Source organism: Gopherus evgoodei, chromosome 4, assembly GCF_007399415.2.
Source record: "Gopherus evgoodei ecotype Sinaloan lineage chromosome 4, rGopEvg1_v1.p, whole genome shotgun sequence".
Taxonomy (NCBI): domain Eukaryota; kingdom Metazoa; phylum Chordata; order Testudines; family Testudinidae; genus Gopherus; species Gopherus evgoodei.
This window is the reverse complement of record NC_044325.1, coordinates 120,263,433-120,283,821: the sequence shown is the minus strand read 5'-3', so window position 1 is coordinate 120,283,821 and position 20,389 is coordinate 120,263,433. Positions and strand designations below refer to the sequence as shown.

Sequence of the window (20,389 nt, the reverse complement as noted above, 5' to 3'; positions counted from 1 at the left end):
ATAGAAACGTGTTGTCTGAGGTTAAGACCTCATTCTCAAACAGGTTAGCTAACTTCCAATAGTTTACATTGTCTCTCTATATCTTGTCGTGTAGTTACTGTTAAACTCTTCGCTTTTTTTCTTAACCTCCTTGTCATACCGTTTGAATAGTAAACTTTGAAAAATGCCATTTGCTGTCCTTTAAGAAAATGTAGCATTCCACACAGAAGAGGATAGGCTTCTGAAAATGAAAGCAACAATATTGTTTAGGGATCTTAAAGAATTGGGACTGCCATGGGACAGCAATTTTTGGTGTCCAAAAAGAGGTCTGCCAAGGTGTACTAGGCATGGGATAAAAAGTAAAGCTGAAGAGTCAGGTAACATCAGGAAGTGGAGGAGGAGATGGGATTAGTTCAGTAAGCAACAGATTTGCTTTAAGGAGTCATCATAAAGTGTGGTGGGGAACTTGAGAAATCTTTCATAGGGAAAGTCCTGCAAGAGAAATGTAATTCAGCTTTTTTTTGCCTTATCTCTTAAACATGTGCATTAAAAGTTTGCTGAATTCTGATGCATTCTTGTGGACCCCGATGAAAAGATGTAGAAGAGCATGATCTTGCATATCAATGGCTCTGGGAGATCACACAAGTTCTGCAAGTGGATTGATTTAATGGGCTGTTTAAATGTTGCCTGAATAGACTTGCACTATTTGGGAAGCTTATTGGAAGCTCCTTACTTCACTATTTTGCATTAGTATTTCTTAGGCCATGGCTACACTTACAGTTTTGCAGCGCTGGTAGTTACAGCTGTGTTCGTACAGCTGTGTAGGGCCAGCGCTGCAGTGTGGCCACACTGATAGCTACCAGCACTGCAGTGTGGCCACATTTGCAGCACTTGCAGCGCTGTTGGGAGTGGTGCATTGTGGGCAGCTATCCCACAGAGCACCTCGTCCCATTTTGGCGCTGTGGCTTGTGGGAAGGGGAAGGAAGTGTGTGGGTCTTTCCGCTTCCTGTTCCAACGCCCCATGGTGCTTTGCTACACATTCCGAGCAGTTTGGCGGCATTGTGAGTCTGCAGCGCGATTTATGCAATTTTTGTTACAAATGGAGCCTGAACTGCTGAGGACCTTGCTGATGAATGTTGCCAGCACATCACGCATGGCAGTGGAGCTATTCCTTCAGCTGCAAAGTGACAGTGAGGAGTCAGACGATGATATTGAAACGCCTGACGCTCAAGACACTCAATTGCTTGTGGCAGTAACAGACATGCTTAGCACCGTGGAACGGCGCCTTTAGGTTCGGGAAACCAGCACTCAGTGGTGGGATCACATCGTCCTGCAAGCATGGGATGACGAGCAGTGGCTGCAGAACTTTCGGATGAGAAAAGCCACTTTCATGGGACTGTGTGCTGAGCTCGCCCCTACCCTGCGGCGCAGGGACACGAGATTGAGAGCTGCCCTGCCAGTGGAGAAGCGGGTGGCTATTGTAATCTGGAAGCTGGCAACTCCAGACAGCTACCGATCAGTGGTGAACCAGTTTGGAGTGGGAAAGTCGACCGTTGGAATAGTGCTGATGCAAGTTTGCACGACCATTAATCGCACCCTGCTAAGAAGAACTGTGACTCTGGGGAACGTGCAGGACATCGTGGATGGCTTTGCACAAATGGGTTTCCCTAATTGTGGAGGGGCAATAGATGGGACGCATATTCCTATTCTGGCACCACCCCACCTGGCATCAGAGTACATTAATCGCAAGGGGTATTTCTCTGTGGTTCTCCAAGCGCTTGTGGATCACCGTGGGCGTTTCACTGACATTTACTCAGAATGGCCTGGAAAGGTGCCTGATGCACGCATCTTTCGGAACAGTACCCTGTTCAGGAAGCTGCTGGCCGGGACTTTTTTCCCAGACCGCAAGATCACAGTAGGGGACGTCGAAATGCCCACTGTGATCCTTGGAGACCCCGCTTACCCCTTAATGCCATGGCTCATGAAACCGTATACAGGGAAGCTTGACAGGAGCAAGGACCGGTTCAACTACAGACTGAGCCGATGCAGAATGACTGTGGAGTGTGCTTTTGGCCGTTTGAAAGGGCGCTGGAGGTGTCTTTATGGGAAGCTAGATTTGGGGGAAAGCAGCATCTCTGCTATTATATCCGCGTGCTGTACCCTCCATAATATTTGTGAAGGGAAGGGTGAAAGATTCAGTGAGGAATGGACCTCCGAGGTTCGACGCCTAGAGGATGAATTTGCACAGCCAGAGAGCAGGGCTACTAGAGAGGCCCAGGAAAGGGCTTCAAGGATTAGGGATGCCTTAAGGGAGCAATTTGATGCTGAGAGCCAACAGTAATGTTTGTTGCCTTTGCTGTGCTCCTTTCTACCTTGGGGTACAATATTTACCACTTCCTGCAATAATAAAACGTATTGTAAAAACCATAAAATCCTTTATTCAAAGTACAGTACATAAAAGGCCAGGGGGGTGGACTGTACATTCAGAGGTTTGAATATGTCCTGTTTGGATTACTGTTCAATGTCTGCTGCACTTCAGGATTACTATGCTGCAGAGTAATGGGGGTGGAGTGCACAGGGTAAGAATTGTAGTTATCAGGGCTGGTAGGTGATCGTACAGGTGTTGGGGGAAGCTGGGGGTAATAAGAAACTGGCTGCTGGAGAAAGGTGTTTTGTGCAAGTACTGGGGAACAAGAAAGAGAGCTTTGGGAGGGGTGTGGGTTACCACGGTACAGATCTGCCTGCATGGCTATGAGAGACTCGAAAGAGTCAGTTTGGCGAGCCAGGAGGCTTATCAGGTGCTTTGAGGGTTTTTTGGTAGCCAATTCCTTTCGCCTGCTTTCTGTTTGCCTCCACTCATACATTTTCTCTCTCCATTCCTGCGTCTTCCTACTTTCTCTGTTGTAGTGAATCATAACTGCTTTGATTAAGTCTTCTTTTGATTTTCGCGGATTTTTTTCTCAAGTTCTGCAAGCGACGTGAGGCCGGTGATCTGGCTGCATTAGTCAAGGTCACTAAAAAAAACATAGATAGAAACATGTAATACACAGAGGCTACATTGTTTATTATCACACAGTGAAGGAGTTTTTAGACTTTTTGTAGCATCCTTCCCACATACCTAACATAACACAGAGAGGCCAGGGAAGCGAAGGCATGGCGAGCAATGGGGTGAGTGTTTCTGCCCCGACTGCACCTGGGAGGGGGAATTGACCGATGGGTCACTGGGGTTTATCTGCGCTGGGTACAGGAGGTAGCTGGTGTCCTGCACAGGGGACAGTAGTGAACAGGAAGGTGGTGAGCTGCTGGCGGGGTGGGGGGCGGTCCGCGTAAATGCCGGCCTGCTGGTGAGGGGGGGGGAAACGCACCGCGGGGCTGGCTGCCTGCTGGAAAGGAGGGGGGGGAACCGGAGCGCACCGTGGGGCTGGCTGCCTGCTGGAAAGGAGGGGGGGAACCGGAGCGCACCGCGGGGCTGGCTGCCTGCTGGAAAGGAGGGGGGGAACCGGAGCGCACCGCGGGGCTGGCTGCCTGCTGGAAAGGAGGGGGGGAACCGGAGCGCACTGCGGGGCTGGCTGCCTGCTGGAAAGGGGGGGTGGAGACCGGAGCGCGCCGCGGGGCGGGGGGGGGAGACTGCGAACCTGGCACCCTGCACTCAAGTATCCCTAAATTCTCAACAGGGTTTCCTACTGCCAGATATATCACTGCTGCGTGTTACCTGGGAAGAGAGGGAGGGTCTTCTACAGCAATGTGGATTCTGCCCTGGCCCCTATGCAGCTTGCCTGTGTGCAGCCATGGTCCCCCCACCCCTCGCTGCACAGTGGATCGGACGAGTTAGCCTGACCGGGACAAGGACCACGGTGGCTCTCCCTATAAACTTGCGAAAGCACATTGCCCACGCTCTGGCTGCAACTTTTCAAGGGATTACCGAGGCAGATTACAGAGACGTGATAGAGCAAATCAATGGGCTATTCCATGTTTAGGCATGCATGCAGGCAGCCATAACCCCAACCGTCCTCTCCCCAAACATAAAAATCTGCTTACCGCGAGCACGCTCCTCAGTTTCTTCCTCACCAGCAACTTCCAGCTGCTGCGACTGGCTAGCCTCCTCCTGGCTTGAGAAGAGCTCCTGGCTGCATGTCTCCTGGGACTCCGGGGTGTCTCCTTCCACCCCAGTAGCCTGACTCTCGGCTTCCTCTACACCCTCCCCCACTTCTCCCTGTTCTGAACTCTCCATCGTGCTCCTAGGATTGGCAGTGGGGTCACACCCAAGTATGGCATCCAGCTCCTTGTAAAAACAGCAGGTTGTGGGGGCAGCTCCTGAGCGGCGATTTCCCTCACGGGCTTTGCAGTAAGCACTCCTCAGCTCTTTTATTTTGACCCTGCACTGCAACGCGTCCCGTTCATGGCCTCTTCTCAGCAAGGACTGTGATATCTGCCCATAGGTATTATAATTTCTCCGGCTGGAGCGCAGCTGTGCTTGCACAGCTTCCTCACCCCAAACACTGATGAGGTCCTGCAGCTCGGAACTGTTCCATGCTGGGGCTCATCTGGGGCGTGGAGGCATGGTCGCTGATTGATTGAATGATTGATTGCACTCCACACCTGGCTGAGCAAACAGGAAGGGGATTTTTAAAATTCCCGAGGCATTTAAAGGTGGGGTCAGCTGAGCCCAGGGCAGTGGAGTGTGCATGATTACCAGAGAGGCTTCTAAGGTATGCTGGGATACCTCCTTATACCCCGGAGGTCAATAAAAGCGCTGGTGGCGTCCACACTTGCTGACCAGCGCTGGATCACCAGCGCTGGAATCCCTACACCCGAGGCTCGACCGGGTGTACAGCCAGCGCTGCAACCATGGAGTTGCAGCACTGGCCATGCTTTGCAAGTGTGGACACATCCTAAGTTGCATCGCTGTAACCCACTCACCAGCGCTGCAACTCTCTAGTGTAGCCATGGCCTAAGTGGAGGAGCAAAGAGTGTTCTGTGTGAAATGGTTTTTTAATCATGCTACTGATAAACAAATTGCCAATTGATATTTTGCCAGAAGCCTTGCTAACATCCTGTTTGTTTCTATAGCTTATTGGAGGTTTTGGCTGTGTGTCAGCGTTGTGTATGAGCTCTTCCTCATCTTTATACTCTTCCAGGTAAGGAACTTAAGAATTGACACTTCATAACAACTGGGGTCTTGCCCTGAATATGGAAGTTCTTTGCTGGTATGAAGGAGAGGTGGTAAAACTACTTAAATATACCCCTTTCCCATTTCTGCATCGCATGTAGTTCAAACCCTAGGCTAGTTGAAAGCCTCATCAAGATGCTGTTTCCTTTAGCCAAAGATGGTGAGGTGGCAATGTTCTCTGGTGGCTGCATCAGAAGACTGGGAGACGGTACTCTTGGGGTATGTCTATACTGCATGCTAAGTCAAGGTCTATGAGGCCTGGGCCTGCAGACTCGGTGTTTCCAAGCCCTTGCTTGAGCATGCTGCATTGTAAACCTAGGTTTACAATTTGTGGACCCAGGCCTCTCAGCTGTGCTAACGCAGCCATACTGCACTGCACAGACCTTATGACTCAGGTCTGCAGGTTGAGCTGCATTCACACAGCTCAAGACCTGACTCCCAATTGGACTTGGGCTCAGACCCGACCTCCTAGCAGGTCCTAGGACCCTGGGTCCTTAATGCTTGCTCTCCTGATTTGTGTTTGGATGCAAGTGCGGCTTGGGTTAAAAACCTGAATTGGAGCCTGGCGTAGTGTGCAGTGTAGACATACCCTTGCTTTTTTTTTTTTTTTTTTTTTGCACTACCACAGACTTGCTATTTGAGTTTGGGCAAGTCACATTAGCTCTCAGTTCACTCCTCTGTAAAATTGACATGAAAATTAACTGCCTCACAAGGCTTAATATTTGTGAAGTACATTGTGCATCTTGGATGAAAGTTGCTAAGGAAATATTTCTTCCATTAAAAATAAAATACCTGATATATACATCCACCGTTGTAAGGAGCAACTGCAAATGAGGTCTGAGTGCTTAAGTCTTAAGGAGACTTAAGTTAAGTCATTAGCAGAAAGAGGAATTCATGTACCATCAAACAATTCCCATCACACGTAATTAATTTGCTGATGACTTGTAGAATCATAGGACTGGAAGGGACCTTGAGAGGTCATCTAGTCCAGTCTCCAGCACTCATGGCAGGACTAAGTATTATCTAGACCATTGCTAACAGGTGTTTGTCTCACCTGCTCTTAAAAATCTCCAATGATGGAGATTCCACAACCTCTAAGAATTTTATTCCAGTGCTTAAACACCCTGATGGTTAAGAAATTTTTCCTAATGTCCAAACTGTCCTTGCTGCAATTTAAGCCCATTGCTTTCTTGTCTTGCTATCAAATGTTAAGGAGAACAGTTTTTCTCCTGCCTCCTTGTAACAAACTTTTTTATGTACTTGAAAACTGTTATGATGCCCCCTCTTCTCCAGACTAAATGCACCCAATTTTTTCAGTCTTCCCTCATAGGTCACATTTTCTTGACCTTTAATCATTTTTGTTGCTCTTCTCTGCACTTTCCCCAATTTTTCCACATCTTCCCTGAAACGTGGCACCTGGAACTGGACACAGTACTCCGGTTGAGGCCTAATCAGCGTGGAGTAGAGCAGAATTACTTCTTGGGTCTTGGTTACAACACTCTTGCGAATACATCCCAGAATGTTGTTTGCTTTTTTTTTTTTTTTTTTTTTTTTTTTTTTGCAACAGTATTACACTGCTGATTCATATTTAACTTGTGATCCACTATGACCCCCAGATCCATTTCAGCAATATTGCTTCCTAGGCAGTCATTCCCATTTTGTATGTGTTCAACTGATTGTTTCTTCCTAAGTGGAGTATGTTGTATTTGTCCTTATTGAATTTCATCCTTCAGACCATTTTTCCAGTTTGTCCAGGTCATTTTGAATTTTAATCCTATCCTTCAAAATACTTGCAACCCTTCCCAGCTTGATATCATGGATATCTATTTTTTCAGTCTTACTCAATTTGCATCCCATCTGCGATAGGAGGTTGCCTCTCAGGGTGCAGTCTGGGAGCCATGGGAACCGCTGTGCGCCTCTGCGCTAATTATAAGTGATAACAAACAGATCAAAGCAGGTTACCTAGGAAATTAAACAAAAAACAGCAAATTAAGCCTAAAATACTGGCCAGGATTTGAGTCAGTAATCTCTCACCCTGACTGATGGTATAAGCACTCCACAAGTCTCCATACACAGGCTAGAAATCCCATTAGCCTGGGACCAGCACTTCCCCCAGTTCAGTCTTTGTTCCTCAGGTGTTTCCAGGAGTTCTCTTGTGTGGGGAGGAAAGCCACAAGATGTCACTCCCTGCCTTATATAGTTTTTCCATATGGCGGGAACCTTTTGTTCCAAACTCAGTTCCCTGTCCAGTTTGTGGAAAAATACAGGTACCAGAATGGAGTTCAGTGTCATGTGGTCTGATCACATGCCTTTGCATATCCTGAGGAGTCATCGCAGCCATTACTTATAGGCTGGCTGAAAGGTTACAGGAAGACTGTTTTTTCCATTGTCTTTGTGGGTGGGCCATTAGCACTGCCTAGCTTCATCATTGTATCTGTGGCCTTGGCTACACTGGCACTTTACAGCGCTGCAACTTTCTCGCTCAGGGGTGTGAAAAAAACACCCCCCTGAGCGCTGTATCTCAGTGCTGTAAAGCGCCAGTGTAAACAGTGCCGCAGTGCAGGGAGCTCGGCTCCCAGTGCTGCAAGCTAAACCCCATCAGGATGTGGAGTATGTGCAGCGCTGGGAGAGCTCTCTCCCAGCGCTGGCGCTGCGACCACATTCGCACTTCAAAGCGCTGCCGCGGCAGCGCTTTGCAGTTTCAAGTGTAGCCATACTCTGAAAGGCTAGCTGTAGGGGTTTTCCAGAGTAAGCACATTTGAAATGCAGGTACGTAGTCTAGACACCTGACAAGACACATCTTATACAAAATGCATGATAATTATCATATAACCATACCACTATGATGAATATGGGGGGTAGTGTCATGCCTCCCTCCCCCAAAAATTGAACAAACCAAAATACATGGGGGGGAGGGTGGTGGTGGTGGTGTTGTTGTTTTCTTCAGGAAATGCACATGGTGATAGTTCAGCCCAGAGGGGAATGTTAGAGTGATCAGAATAGAAAGGCTTGTCAGGGCTTGTCTACATCACAAAGTTGCAGCGCTGGTGAGGGGGTTACAGCGCTGCAACTTAGGAGGTGTACACATCTGCAGGGCATCACCAGCGCTGCAATTCCCTGTTTGCAGCGCTGGCCGGACTCCCGTTTTGTCTCGGGTGTAGAGGATCCAGCGCTGGTGATCCAGCGCTGGTAATCAAGTGTAGACACTTACCAGCGCTTTTCTTGACCTCCGTGGAATAAGCAGGTATCCCAGCATACCTGAGGAAGCCTCTGGTAATCAAGCTGGTCTCCTTCCCCGGTTTGCTCTCGCGTTCCCCGAACCCCGAGCAAGCAGGTCTCCTTCCCTGCGGTTTGCAGGGTGGTTCGGGGAATGCGAGAGCAAACCGCGGCAAAGCTGGTCTCCTTCCCCGGTTTGCTCTCGCGTTTCCCGAACCTCCGTGCAAGCAGGTCTCCTTCCCTGCGGTTTGCAGGGGGGTTCGGGGAACGCGAGAGCAAACCGCGGCGAAGCTGGTCTCCTTCCCCGGTTTGCTCTCGCGTTCCTCGAACCCCCCTTGAAGCCGCCTAACAGCGCTGCAGTATGGCCACATCTAACACCACTTGCAGCACTGGTTGCTGTAAGTGTGGCCACTCTGCAGCGCTGGCCCTATACAGCTGTACTAATACAGCTGTAACAACCAGCGCTGCAAAATTTTAGATGTAGACATATCCTCAGTCTTTCTGTTACTTGTGATCTTACTCTGTTAGGCCTTGGCTACACTGGCACTTTACAGCTCTGCAACTTCCGCGCTCAGGGGTGTGAAAAAAACACCCCTCTGAGCGCTGCAAGATACAGCGCTGTAAAGCCTCAGTGTAATCAGTGCCGCAGTGCTGGGAGCGCGGCTCCCAGCGCTGCAATTTACACCCGTAGAGGATGTGGTTTACGTGCAGCGCTGGGAGAGCTCTTTCCCAGCGCTGGCGCTCCGACCTTTCAAGTGTAGCCATACCCTTAGTCTACAGTTCTTATTTTGCAGGCTATTAGGGTATTACATGCTGAATTAAATGCATTTCATAACTAGAGACTTTTTCTGATATTGAAATTTTAGTAATATTTATCTCAAGTACAGCTCTTTTGAAAATAAAAAACATTAATTATCAACGCTGCTATGAGGTAGATAAACAGTTCTATTTCACAGGCTTCCACAGTCGAGGGGAAAATCAGGCAAAGTTAAAGGATTTGACCGTGGTGACAAAGTGAATTATTGGCAAAACAGATTTGAATTCAGGAGTTTTTGGCTCCCATCTTCTTTCCATTAGACTATGATGCCTGCTTTGCAAACAAGATCTAAATGTTTACCCAAACTTTTGAAGTTCATCTGAAGTTTGCCCTGGGTCCATACTGCTGCAAATAGTACTCCCTCTCATTCAGCCTGATTACCTCTCCAAACGTCAGTGGCAGAAGCCTTAGGAACAAGAGAGCAGTCAGTAATTTTTACCTCTACTGGCTTGTCCAAACTGATTTGTACTAGTACCCACTGAACCAGTCCACTGTGTCATGCTTAATATTTTTGCGTGTGCTTACATGTTACTTGATTACTAGATCTTAACTAAATTCATTCTTTCGTGTCTCTTACAAGCTTTCTGCCCCCTTGTGTTGGAGTCGTGAGCCTTTAACATGATGAACAAATTTACCTTTCTCATTTTGTTCCTTTTTAAGTTGTTTGTATCCCCGAGTAATCAGTCCCCCCATTCAGTCTCATGTCCTCACCATGCTGGTTATCTTACGTTTTCCCAGACAGCATTGTTGCAACTTACTGTCAATATTTGAATGCTTCAGTTTGATTTCATATGCTGAGCTATACTGCTGTAGTTTTTCTTTTTTGGATAGCAGTTTGTTTATAATTGCTTTTCTTTCCTCTGGTTATGTGTCCTGCCATCTTCTAGGTCTGCTCAACCACTAATTGCAAAGGATATGTTTACTAGCTATTGCCCAATCCTTCAATTTTTAAACCAAATTTTTATCTTGTAAATATTTGAACGTACATTTTTCTTGGACTTAGTCTGTTCCCTATAGATGAGTATTACCCACTCTCCTAAAAGCCGATTCAAGCTCATTTGTGTAACAAATCTTTGTTGTGGTAAATGTGAAATTTAGTCTAACTTGACTACTTTGTTTTGTCATGTTACTGACTTTGGTTACACAGATTTGATTTCCCCCCCAACCCCATACACTTTCCTGGTTTGATTGCTATTTGTCTGCTCATTAGCTTGTCATAACAAACACTACTCCATTTATCATGTTGCTGCTAGTGTAAAGCATTGGGTATGACAATGTTTGTGATTCCATTAGGAAATATTTGTTCTTTAGCAAATTAGTTACATATGATGGAGATTGCTTGTTACATGAATTAATCTTTTCGCTAAAAACTTTCCTTTAGTTTCCTTGAAGTCCTATTGTTCATGATACTGGTCTGACTTTAATTTGAAAACAAAATTGTATTTTTTATTTGATGAGGACTTCTAGTAAACTCTAACCATAGAATTTAGTTTGATCCTGCTCTTTCTATAACTGAAGTAAACATTTGTGCATGACAATTCCTCTTTGTATGGTGTTTAATATGTGTTTTAAATCTGCTGATTCTTAGCATGCATTTAGTTGGCAGACATATGGACTGTAGCTAGTTTGAAATGCTGCTGGATGTTTCCTGTCCTAGGAAACCAAAACGAAAATGAACAGTTGATATGAGGACAATAGACATTGTAGCCCCTGAAGAATGAACTAGTATGGTTTGGTGGTTGTTGATCGCCCCGCTGAGGTGATGGGAAAAGGAAAGAGGGTGGGTTATGTCTCAACTTTTCAATTATGAGCCTTATAGGCTTTTTTTTTTTGATTGGTGCATAGAAGCTCTTCAGTAAGTTAAGTCAAATCTGTCTCTGGTTTTCCTAGTCTAGACTGTAGGATTGTACCTTAATACAGTCTTGACTGGTCATTTGAATCAGCTTCAGCACTGAGTACTGGAGGTCATGAGAGCTAGGAATATAAATTAGTAACCATTCAACCTTCATTTAAGGAGGCTTGACTACGTGTCTGAGGTATTCTGCAACATAAATGTAAAAATCATTGAAGATAGGGAATCACTAGTTAGCAATGCTTCAGATTTTCCTGCCTGTTAACTATCAGCTGCTAACAGACGGATGTGTTAATTCTGCAGACTGTACACGATGGCAGACAGTTCATGAAATACATTGATCCAAATTTAGGAGTTGCCTTGCCAGAAAGAGACTATGGTGGGAACTGCCTTATTTACGATCCAGGCAACAAGACTGATCCATTTCACAATGTCTGGGTAAGAAGTTGAAATAAAAAAGCTCTTGGTTAGTGAGTCTTCATGTTTTTGTGTGAAATGTTGCCTATTTGGTACTCTAATGTGCACTCTTTCATATAAGTTTTATTGCTGAATCCATAATCCATTTGTCTTTTCTTTAGTTTTAGACTTTTACCCACCATTTTCCTTGTTCCTTTTCTCTCTTGATGTTTAGTATCAATCAGGTCAAGATATGCATCTCTTTGTAACCAAATTAACTACTTTTGGAGAAGGGGTAAATGATTTAGCTGCTGTTCAAAGTACTGATGTAAATCGATACCTATTCCTCTGTTCCTACTAGAGTTAGCTTCTCTTATGCTTAATAGTAGCGTATTTAGCTCCTTGTTACAGAAGGCTAAAAGTTTAAATGCTGTTTACATGCTACTGAATGACCCATAAATTGCACGCTTTTGTATCTTCACCTGAGATTCAAGAAGCCACATGAATTGTTCCCAGATCCACAAGCCAGAGGCATAAAATCTGAAACCATAGGAATTGGTGTTAGTTATGTACCCTGATCTCCAAGCTGTTACAGTGGTTGTGCAGCAGACAAGGTTGGAACCTTTAGATCCACTGCATACTCCTCTGCTGCTTGAGCTAATGGAGTAACTGATAGCAATAGCAAGTTATACTGTAGGTGCACCAACACTAGAGGGGGATTAGACACACCTTTTGCCCATGGATTTTATGTCTATTTGCTGAAAGCAGAACAATGGTGAGCTTGGAAAACTCAGGTTTTGTTCTGGGCTCCTGAGAGGAGCATGCTCTGGTGAGCATAGACTCTTCTGCTGGTTTCCCTGCAGCCTGACCTCTGGCTTCTGCCTGAACCTCTACACGCTGTCTTAGTCCAAGTTTCGTCCCCCACCCCTGGCCCTTCTTGAAGTTTCTAAGTTTGCTTTAAATCACATTACCTGAGTGTGTGCAATATTTCATGGGTATGGAGAAGCATATGGAATTTGCATACATTTCAAATAGCAGCTAAGGCAGTTGAAAAGATTTAAGTTCCACTATTATATTACCTAGATGAAAATGCAGGCCTTGAGAATAAATATTGATCTTCTGTATAACAAATAACCTAACATCTCCGCTTGGTTTATAGGACAAACTGGATGGATTTGTTCCTGCTCACTTCCTTGGCTGGTACCTAAAAGTAAGAATCAGTCCCCTCTGTGTTCAAATATTTTCATTAGTGCTCTTTTGCTTTGAGCGCTTGACTGCTTCTGTTTCAATGTTACCAGTGTTCAGAATCAATTATATTAGGCAGTCATCCATGAACTAGTTTAAATAAGTGTTTGTGTAATAAAAGTCTTATTTTTTCTGACCATAATAGGTCATTTAATTTCTTTTCTAAATAACATTCCACTGACAAGCTTCTGCTTCCACAGAGATGATTCATATTAAGGTCAGATGGATAAAACAAAGAATATGCAAAAGCAAAGTCCTTTATTTTCCCAGCATCCTAAAGGCTTGAGTGATCTTAACATAGACTATAGAAAAGATAATGTGCAGTGTAGGCTGTGGTGAAGTTACCGTTCACCCAGATACATGATATACCAATAGAATTCCACGTGCTAAGCACTTCACACTTTCCAAATAGCTCCTAGTTCATAATTTTAAAGTACTATAAAGGGGCAATGTCTTAGTCATTGCAACTGTCAGCATGCATGCACCAATCATGGAAGAAATGCCAGCTGAATTTGTCTATAGCGGAACATGGGCAGTACATCAGATACTGAATATTTAGGGCTAATTGTGACTGTCGTCTGTTCAAGTGAATTGACTAACAAGTTTTACTTTACCTTGCATCCCTTGTTGATCTCTTAGTCTGTGTCCTCTCTTGAACAGCAGCATTCAGAAAAGGTTAAACTTTAATTGTAAGATAAATCCCTGTTTTCATTTTACTTCCACTCCCCATTCAAAAATGCAAGGTTTGACATTGCTGTAGTAATTTACCATGAATAGAAAAGAGCTTGCTAACCTATATAAGACTTTGTTTTGAAGCATGTGTGGGATATGAGGAATACTTCTGTTACAGTCTGATACTCCTGGATATAGAGAGAGAATTCTCAGAATGAGAATTCTGTTGCATTCGTGTAATAATAATTTTTCTATAAAAACAAATTTGACCAAAACTTAGGCAGAGTGTGATTTCCTAGAAAAGTGAGGGATTGGGTGAAAAGACATAGCACAAGTAGTAAAACAAGGTTTTTGTAGGAACTATAGGAAGTTGGGGTAGGATACAGGACTTGGATCTCTCTTAAATCAAGCTATTAGATTTACTCCAGGCCAAGAAGAGTATAGTCTGTATCAGGGTCATGTGGGAGAATGTCCTACAGAGAGGTTTATTTGATGATGTGCTTTCTGTCCAACTGTTTGTAGTCCCATCTCTTGAGTCTGGTTCATCTGTTTTGATCACGTATGTGCTCCACAAAGCAGAGATTTGTGTACTGCATAGCAAAATAAATATGCCTCTTATGTTCCTCCCTAGTCATTAAAACATTTCTACACCACTTTGTTAGCTTGTTTTCTCTTTCATACTACTTGAATGCAAAAGTGAGCACGTTCTGTTTTCAATTTTGCTTGTGACTTGCATAATTCAAACAAACTCTTACCTGTTCTGCACCCTGACTCCCCATGAAAAAAACATGGAAAAATTAAGGGTCTTTCTTTTCAGTACTTAACTTATGTGGATCTTTTATTTTATCATCAGTGTGATCCCAGGACAGATGTTGGTTGAACATTATCAGCATAAACATCTTTAAAAGGTGTCTGCTTCTTATTGGCTTTGCCAGGGTTCAGTCAATGTAGCTGATCACATTAAATATAGAATTACAGCACAACTTAACTGCCTGAGATTAAATGTTAATATAGCTCTGAATGCTGTTATCTAACATAAGATATGTGTAGATTTAGGGGATATAGTTCTATATGTAGCGGGTTTGGGGAAAGCATGTTTTAAATAGGAGAGGCAGAAATATGACTGGCTTTGATTGCCCTTACTCTTCCACCTCAGGACTGTGCCTTTTTCTCTATAGTAAAACTGTGTCCTGGGTCTCTCACTAATCTATTGCTGGGCAGATGCTGTACTGTAATAGTAGAAAGAAAGCTGTGGGAACCCCAGCCATGTGAGAAGCTCAGTCTTTAGCTGCTGGCAATAAAGGAGGGGCTCTCCTTTCTCCTTTCCTGGCTGCTGCATGTAGGCAGCTCTTCTCCTTTTGGCTGAGGGTGGGGAGGCATTTATATCCTCACCTTCTGACTGCTGGGAGAGTGAGCCCTATGCTACACTCCTCCCAGTATCCAGATAATGATACGTTTACAACCACCCATCAGTCTGAATATTCTTCTCCAGGACCTACAGCTGCACAGTCTGTCTGTCCATGCTCCTGTCCTTGACATTTCTAATGCTGTAAGAATGTTGCTTACAGACCTGCTGCATTGCAAGCCAGTGCCAGTCATCTTCAATCCTAAAAGGAACTGTTTGGGAAGAGATCACTCAAGTGTCTGCCCTCTCCCAACTACACTCAGTATTGTTGGCTCCTTTTGAGTAAATCGCTGATTGGGATGGTTTGTTTTTTACACATGAAAAATCTAAAACTGCAGTTCCCTTTTCCAGCCCCTCCTGATAGGTGAGGAGTGGGAGTGCTGTTTAGACGTGCGGAGCAGGATCAAAACAGCACCCAGTGAGTTAAATGTGTTGCTGAGAAGCTTAGCCTAAAACATGTACCTGGATCTTATAGGAAATTTCCACTCAGTGCCTCCTATGCAGGGTCACTTGGAGATGTGATGCGAGTATGGGTGAACACAGCCCTATTGCTGATTTGAGGGCAGCTGGCTGCTTTGACAACTGCATTAAGCAAGTTGGAAGAGCCTTTCCTAAGCAGCCCCAAAACACTGCTGCCACCTTCACCTGGTAGCAGAGGCACATAGTAATAGACTCTTGCATTTGAATTGTATTTCCTTCTGTTACTGTATCCTGCTTGCCTGCTTTTATTCTTCGCAAGGTATTCTCCGAGATAAATTTCCTTCCCTTTCTTTCTTCAGACGCTAATGATTCGGGACTGGTGGATGTGTATGATCATCAGTGTAATGTTTGAATTTCTGGAGTATAGTCTGGAACATCAGCTTCCAAACTTCAGTGAATGTTGGTGGGATCATGTACGTACTGCATTCTATATATCTTAAATGCGGAAAACAACTTGATTATCTGATCTGTCTATGGCCCAAATAGACATCTAACTGTAATGATACTGTGCTGTGGCACAGGATTGATGTAGCTGGTGAGCATTCATGTGCTATCTATCAGATGTAAATTTATTCAGTTGTATGTGCACATGGAGGTGATTGAGTTTTAGCTCAGTGCCTACTTTCCCTTTTTTTAAAACAGATTAAAAATGTGTGTGTTGCCTAGTACAAAACCCTTCCCTTGTTTTGATTCCCCAACTATCAGTGGATGTATAAATACCTTTACTGACAAACGTCTGTTCTGTGGAATGGTAGCTCTATAGTACACAATTAGATGTCAGTCCATATTTCTCTCTCATCCTGCATATGTTGTACCTTCCACACTAATCTATTCTCAGTGTATAGAAATGTTTGAATATGTCTTTCTGATGACCATATAAATCACAATATTTGAAGACTGAGGAATAGAGAGAGAAAATTACAGGCTTGTATATAGTGCGTATGCTTTTTCTTTTGGTCAGTTTCAGATGTGGACTCAGTGCAACTTGTGTTCAACTTACTTGTTTTTTGGTATTTTGAATCTTCTATGAAAACCCATTTTTCTCTGTTCATCTGACAACAAACATAGGTGCTTTTTTAAAAACATTGCTACAGTACAGTAAAGTAAATCTGTCTTAACTAGGTCCCTTCTATTGTGTTGGGAGTTCAAATCAGAAAGTCATCCCCAATGCCATTTAAAGAGTTTGGTCTTGTAGTGCAGATGGGAGCATGCAATGTCTCAATTACGCTAAACTCCAAGATTTTAGTTTTGTCTACCAATTGTAGCCATAGATGCCTTAAGATACTTAACACTTTTTTTTAAGGCCAGACGGCACTACTATAATCTAGTCTGGCTACCTTCACAACACAGGCCATACAATTTGAAGTGTGACTTCATCTTCTGCAGGATGCCATCAGACACAAGTGTTCAAAGTTTGCAACAAGCTTCCCTGGATGTGATGCTATTTATCTATAGATTTTTTTTTTGCATAAATTACTTTTTATGTAATGTCAACTCTTTGGGGAAAAGTGCTTTCTTATTGTTAGAGCTGTAACATTTTTTTAATGTTTGCTTTATCTTTTTAAACACATTCCTAAAGAAAATATCTATTTGATCAATAGATAGCATTATCGGAAGCTGTCATAGTACAACTAATGAAGTTTGCACCTCTCAAAGTTGCTCACAAGTTTTGAATTAAAAAAGCAGCCAATATTCCCAGCTCTGAGACCCCTTTCAGGAATTAATGCTCAACAGTAAATATAGGGCACGGGAGAAATTAAGCTCTCCCATGAACTTTACATCCTGAACCTGGAGACAAATAATCCAGCTGGATACATAGAGAATGACAGGCTCAAGATCAAGAAACACCTTAAATACCATGCACAGCAAAATCCAGTGCAACACAACCTGGTAATACACCTCTACCCTGATATAACACTACCCGATATAACACAAATTCGGATATAAGGTGGTAAAGCTGTGCTCAGGGGGAGGGGGGGCTGTGCACTCCAGTGGATCAAAGCAAGTTCGATAAAACACGGTTTCACCTATAACGCAGTAAGATTTTTTTGACTCCGAGGACAGCATGATATCAGGGTAGAGGTGTACTCTTTAGTGTGCTTTAAGACGTTCCCACTAGAGATAGGCAGTGTATGGAGCCACAACCATAATGAGCAGTGAGAGGTCAGTTTACTGTAATAGGACTGATATATCAAGAAGAAGGTTTACTCTTCCCTGTGTTTAAAAATCTGATGTCCATCAAATGAGTATCTGGTTAGCTAGATTTTCAGGAGGTGTGAGGCATGTAGCCAAAGAATCTTAATATTGGATGAACTAGCGATTCTGTAAGAACTCATTCCTCTTTCATGAAAACATGTACCTGCACATAAAAGTATATAGTATTTCCATTTTATAGCCTTCACTAGACCATTAAGCTTCAGTTTTGTAGTTCTGCTGCTTAAATACTTTTTTTTTTCCTTTCAGTGGATAATGGACGTAATCTTATGCAATGGATTTGGGATTTATTGTGGAATGAAGACTTTGGGGTGGCTTTCTTTGAAAACATATAAATGGCAAGGACTTTGGAACATTCCTACATACAAGTATGCTACTTTAGAAAAATTTTCCATAACCAAACGTAGCAGAACTCAAATGAGTTTGGGGATTTTACTTCAAAGATACTAAAATACTGAATCATAGGTGAAGTTTTATTTGATTTAAGGATTTAATTGCTATGCTCAAAACAAGAATCTGTAAACTAATTTTGTAAATAAACCTAATATGGGGAATTTTGTATGACTTTGTTCAGCTAACATGCTCTGAGTTTTAAAGGGACATCTTAAGGAAACCTGCTCACTTCTGTGAGAAGGGGAGGGCTTTTGTTCTGTTTGCCTTATTAGCACTATTGAGGCTTACGTTGGAAATAATGTAAGGGCCTGTGTGATGAAACAGACTTATGTCATGAAGGAGCCAACTTGTTCTTTTGGGTTTTGTAATTGAGCAACAGTTGCTTAATCTGATTTTCCTGAGTAGGCAGCAGGTTAAAATGCTATCAGAGTCTGGCTCCTGTTAAGAACCAGCTTTATCTTGAGACAACAATAAAAGCTATATGGCAACTTAGCATATCTTAACCCTCTGTTTCTAAAACGAATGTCTTCTAACTTGAGCTCTAGTGCCAGCATTCTTGAAATGTACTGGTGGGTGCTGCTCTGCTCTTACCTTACTGTTTTCAGTTGCTTGAATTAGGTTGGCATTTAGGACTTTTTAAGCAGTGTTAAGGACAAGTTGAATTGCACATCCACAGATGTGTGTCTCAAAGCTGTGACAACTCAGCGCTTCAGCCTATATTAACAGATAAAGGAGAGCTGTATGCCATTCAGACATTTCATCATTTCCCTGGTGTCTTCAGTGAAACTATTCTAATGATCATATCTGTAAATGAACAGCTAGAGAGTTCTAGTTTAAGATATGGGGTATAGAAAAGAGACAAGGTGGGAACTAGATAATTTAGGAAGTCTGACTTATTAAATGCAACAAAATAATGTAAACTACATTAGCATCCTTTTTGTTTCCAGTTTTTCTGACCACATGTCTCGGGTGCCATTTTCTCATCGGTGATCGTAGTAAAACTGGCCTTTTTGGCTGTATGACCCTCTGCTGTAGAAGCAGGTTTAAGTGCCTGTAATACCAAGAGTTCCAGAATTGAAATGGTGGTGGAAGATCGTGCTGCTTGTTCTGAGACTTGTATTTCATTCAAATCTGTGCACATGTGATCGCATAATTTGGGCAGTTAAAGGACACTGTGGTTATGTAACTGAAAGATGTATTCAGTGAAGATTGAAGCACATTATTTTGTGACCACTGATGCTGAGTTAAATATTAACGTGAACTTTGTTTTGTGTAGTGAAAATACATCCTCCTAGAATAGCGTCTTCCACATTGACTGTAAAATCTAGAAATGGCAGTGTTGTGTGGAAACCAGACACGTTTATAGATTAACCTGAAATAAATACAGACAGGAGCTGTAGAATGCCTCAGCTCTGGATAGAAAATACTTTTGTGAGCAAGGGTGTACGCTAACCTACTTATGAGTGATCAGGTCAAGAACATTCAAAGCTTCAGTAGCATTATACCATTATTTCTTCAACTCCTAAGTTTTTGAAGAATGTCCTTGGATAATAGTTATGCTCTAATACCATGCACTGCTGGTTCTGAATTAGGTTTGTGGAGACTGCTCTTACTTGATGGCACCCAGGATAGGAACTATGTACTTAGTGCAATGTCTCTGTAAATTTAGTTTTGTAAAAATTCAATTGATATGCTGCTTAGCAGGTTTTTAAATAAGAGTACATTGACTCACTGCTGCTTTCATATAAAGGTGGGTTTAATACAGGGGGAAAAGAGGGCCCCTAGCTCAGTGCAGAAAAGTTTGGTGGCTTGAACTGATGCCTGATTTAAAAAAATTTAAAATGTGTTTGTAAAGATTGGATATTTTCTGTTCCTTTAAAACTGGTATAAGAGTGATGTGTGGTGACTTTTTTTCAGAGGTAAAATAAAGAGAATTGCTTTCCAGTTCACACCCTATAGCTGGGTCAAATTTGAGTGGAAGCCAGCATCCAGCCTACGCAGATGGCTAGCAGTTTGTGGCATCATCTTTGTAGTAAGGAAACTTCTTTTTAAACTAACTGGTAAAATGACTTGTTTGCAGCACTCATAAATGTGTTAATGGGAATTTTATTTTTTTTTCCTGCCAATCTTGGCCGTACTATGTGTGACACCCTGGAATTGGGACTGTCTTTCTTCCTATCTGTAAATTGATTTTTCAAAACTATTTTTAATGTTGATTACTGAGTGATATACTTCAATTCTAAGTAGCTTAACATGCATGCTAAGCGTAATTAAATTTATAAATTGTGCTGCCCAAATTGCAGACTTCATATGAAAATATCCCTTTTGTTCCCCACTTCCAGGGGAGTATTATCAGATTAAAATTAGAGAGAGTTTCAAACCAGAACCTTAGCGCTCAACACTTCAGGCTCTGGGCACTATGGATCTAGAACATAGTGTTTTGGTTCAGGCCTATCTAACTAACATCAAAGAAAAGACAAGGGAACTAAACAATTTGATCGTATTGGACACTTGGTTTTGTCTAGCTCTGTTCTCCGGGGTATTTATGTG

At 43.1% G+C, this 20,389-nt stretch overlaps 1 protein-coding gene across 6 annotated transcripts in view; it reads left to right on the top strand.

Moving 5' to 3' along the window:
- The window catches only part of PTDSS2 (phosphatidylserine synthase 2), an 83,860-nt gene that overhangs the window by 48,674 nt on the left and 14,797 nt on the right, over positions 1–20,389 (top strand). For 4 of the 6 annotated variants that reach the window (XR_004000130.1, XR_004000131.1, XM_030560747.1 and 1 more), the window contains exons 4-9: positions 5,050–5,117; positions 11,338–11,472; positions 12,590–12,640; positions 15,532–15,645; positions 17,696–17,814; positions 19,757–19,871. Coding sequence is in view for 4 of the 6 variants with exons in the window: in XM_030560747.1 (XP_030416607.1) it covers positions 5,050–5,117; positions 11,338–11,472; positions 12,590–12,640; positions 15,532–15,645; positions 17,696–17,814; positions 19,757–19,871 (602 nt within the window). In the remaining 2 variants the exon portion in view is untranslated. The remainder of the gene's footprint in view (positions 1–5,049; positions 5,118–11,337; positions 11,473–12,589; positions 12,641–15,531; positions 15,646–17,695; positions 17,815–19,756; positions 19,872–20,389) is intronic. The other 2 variants (XM_030560750.1, XM_030560749.1) reach the window with 1 other exon arrangement.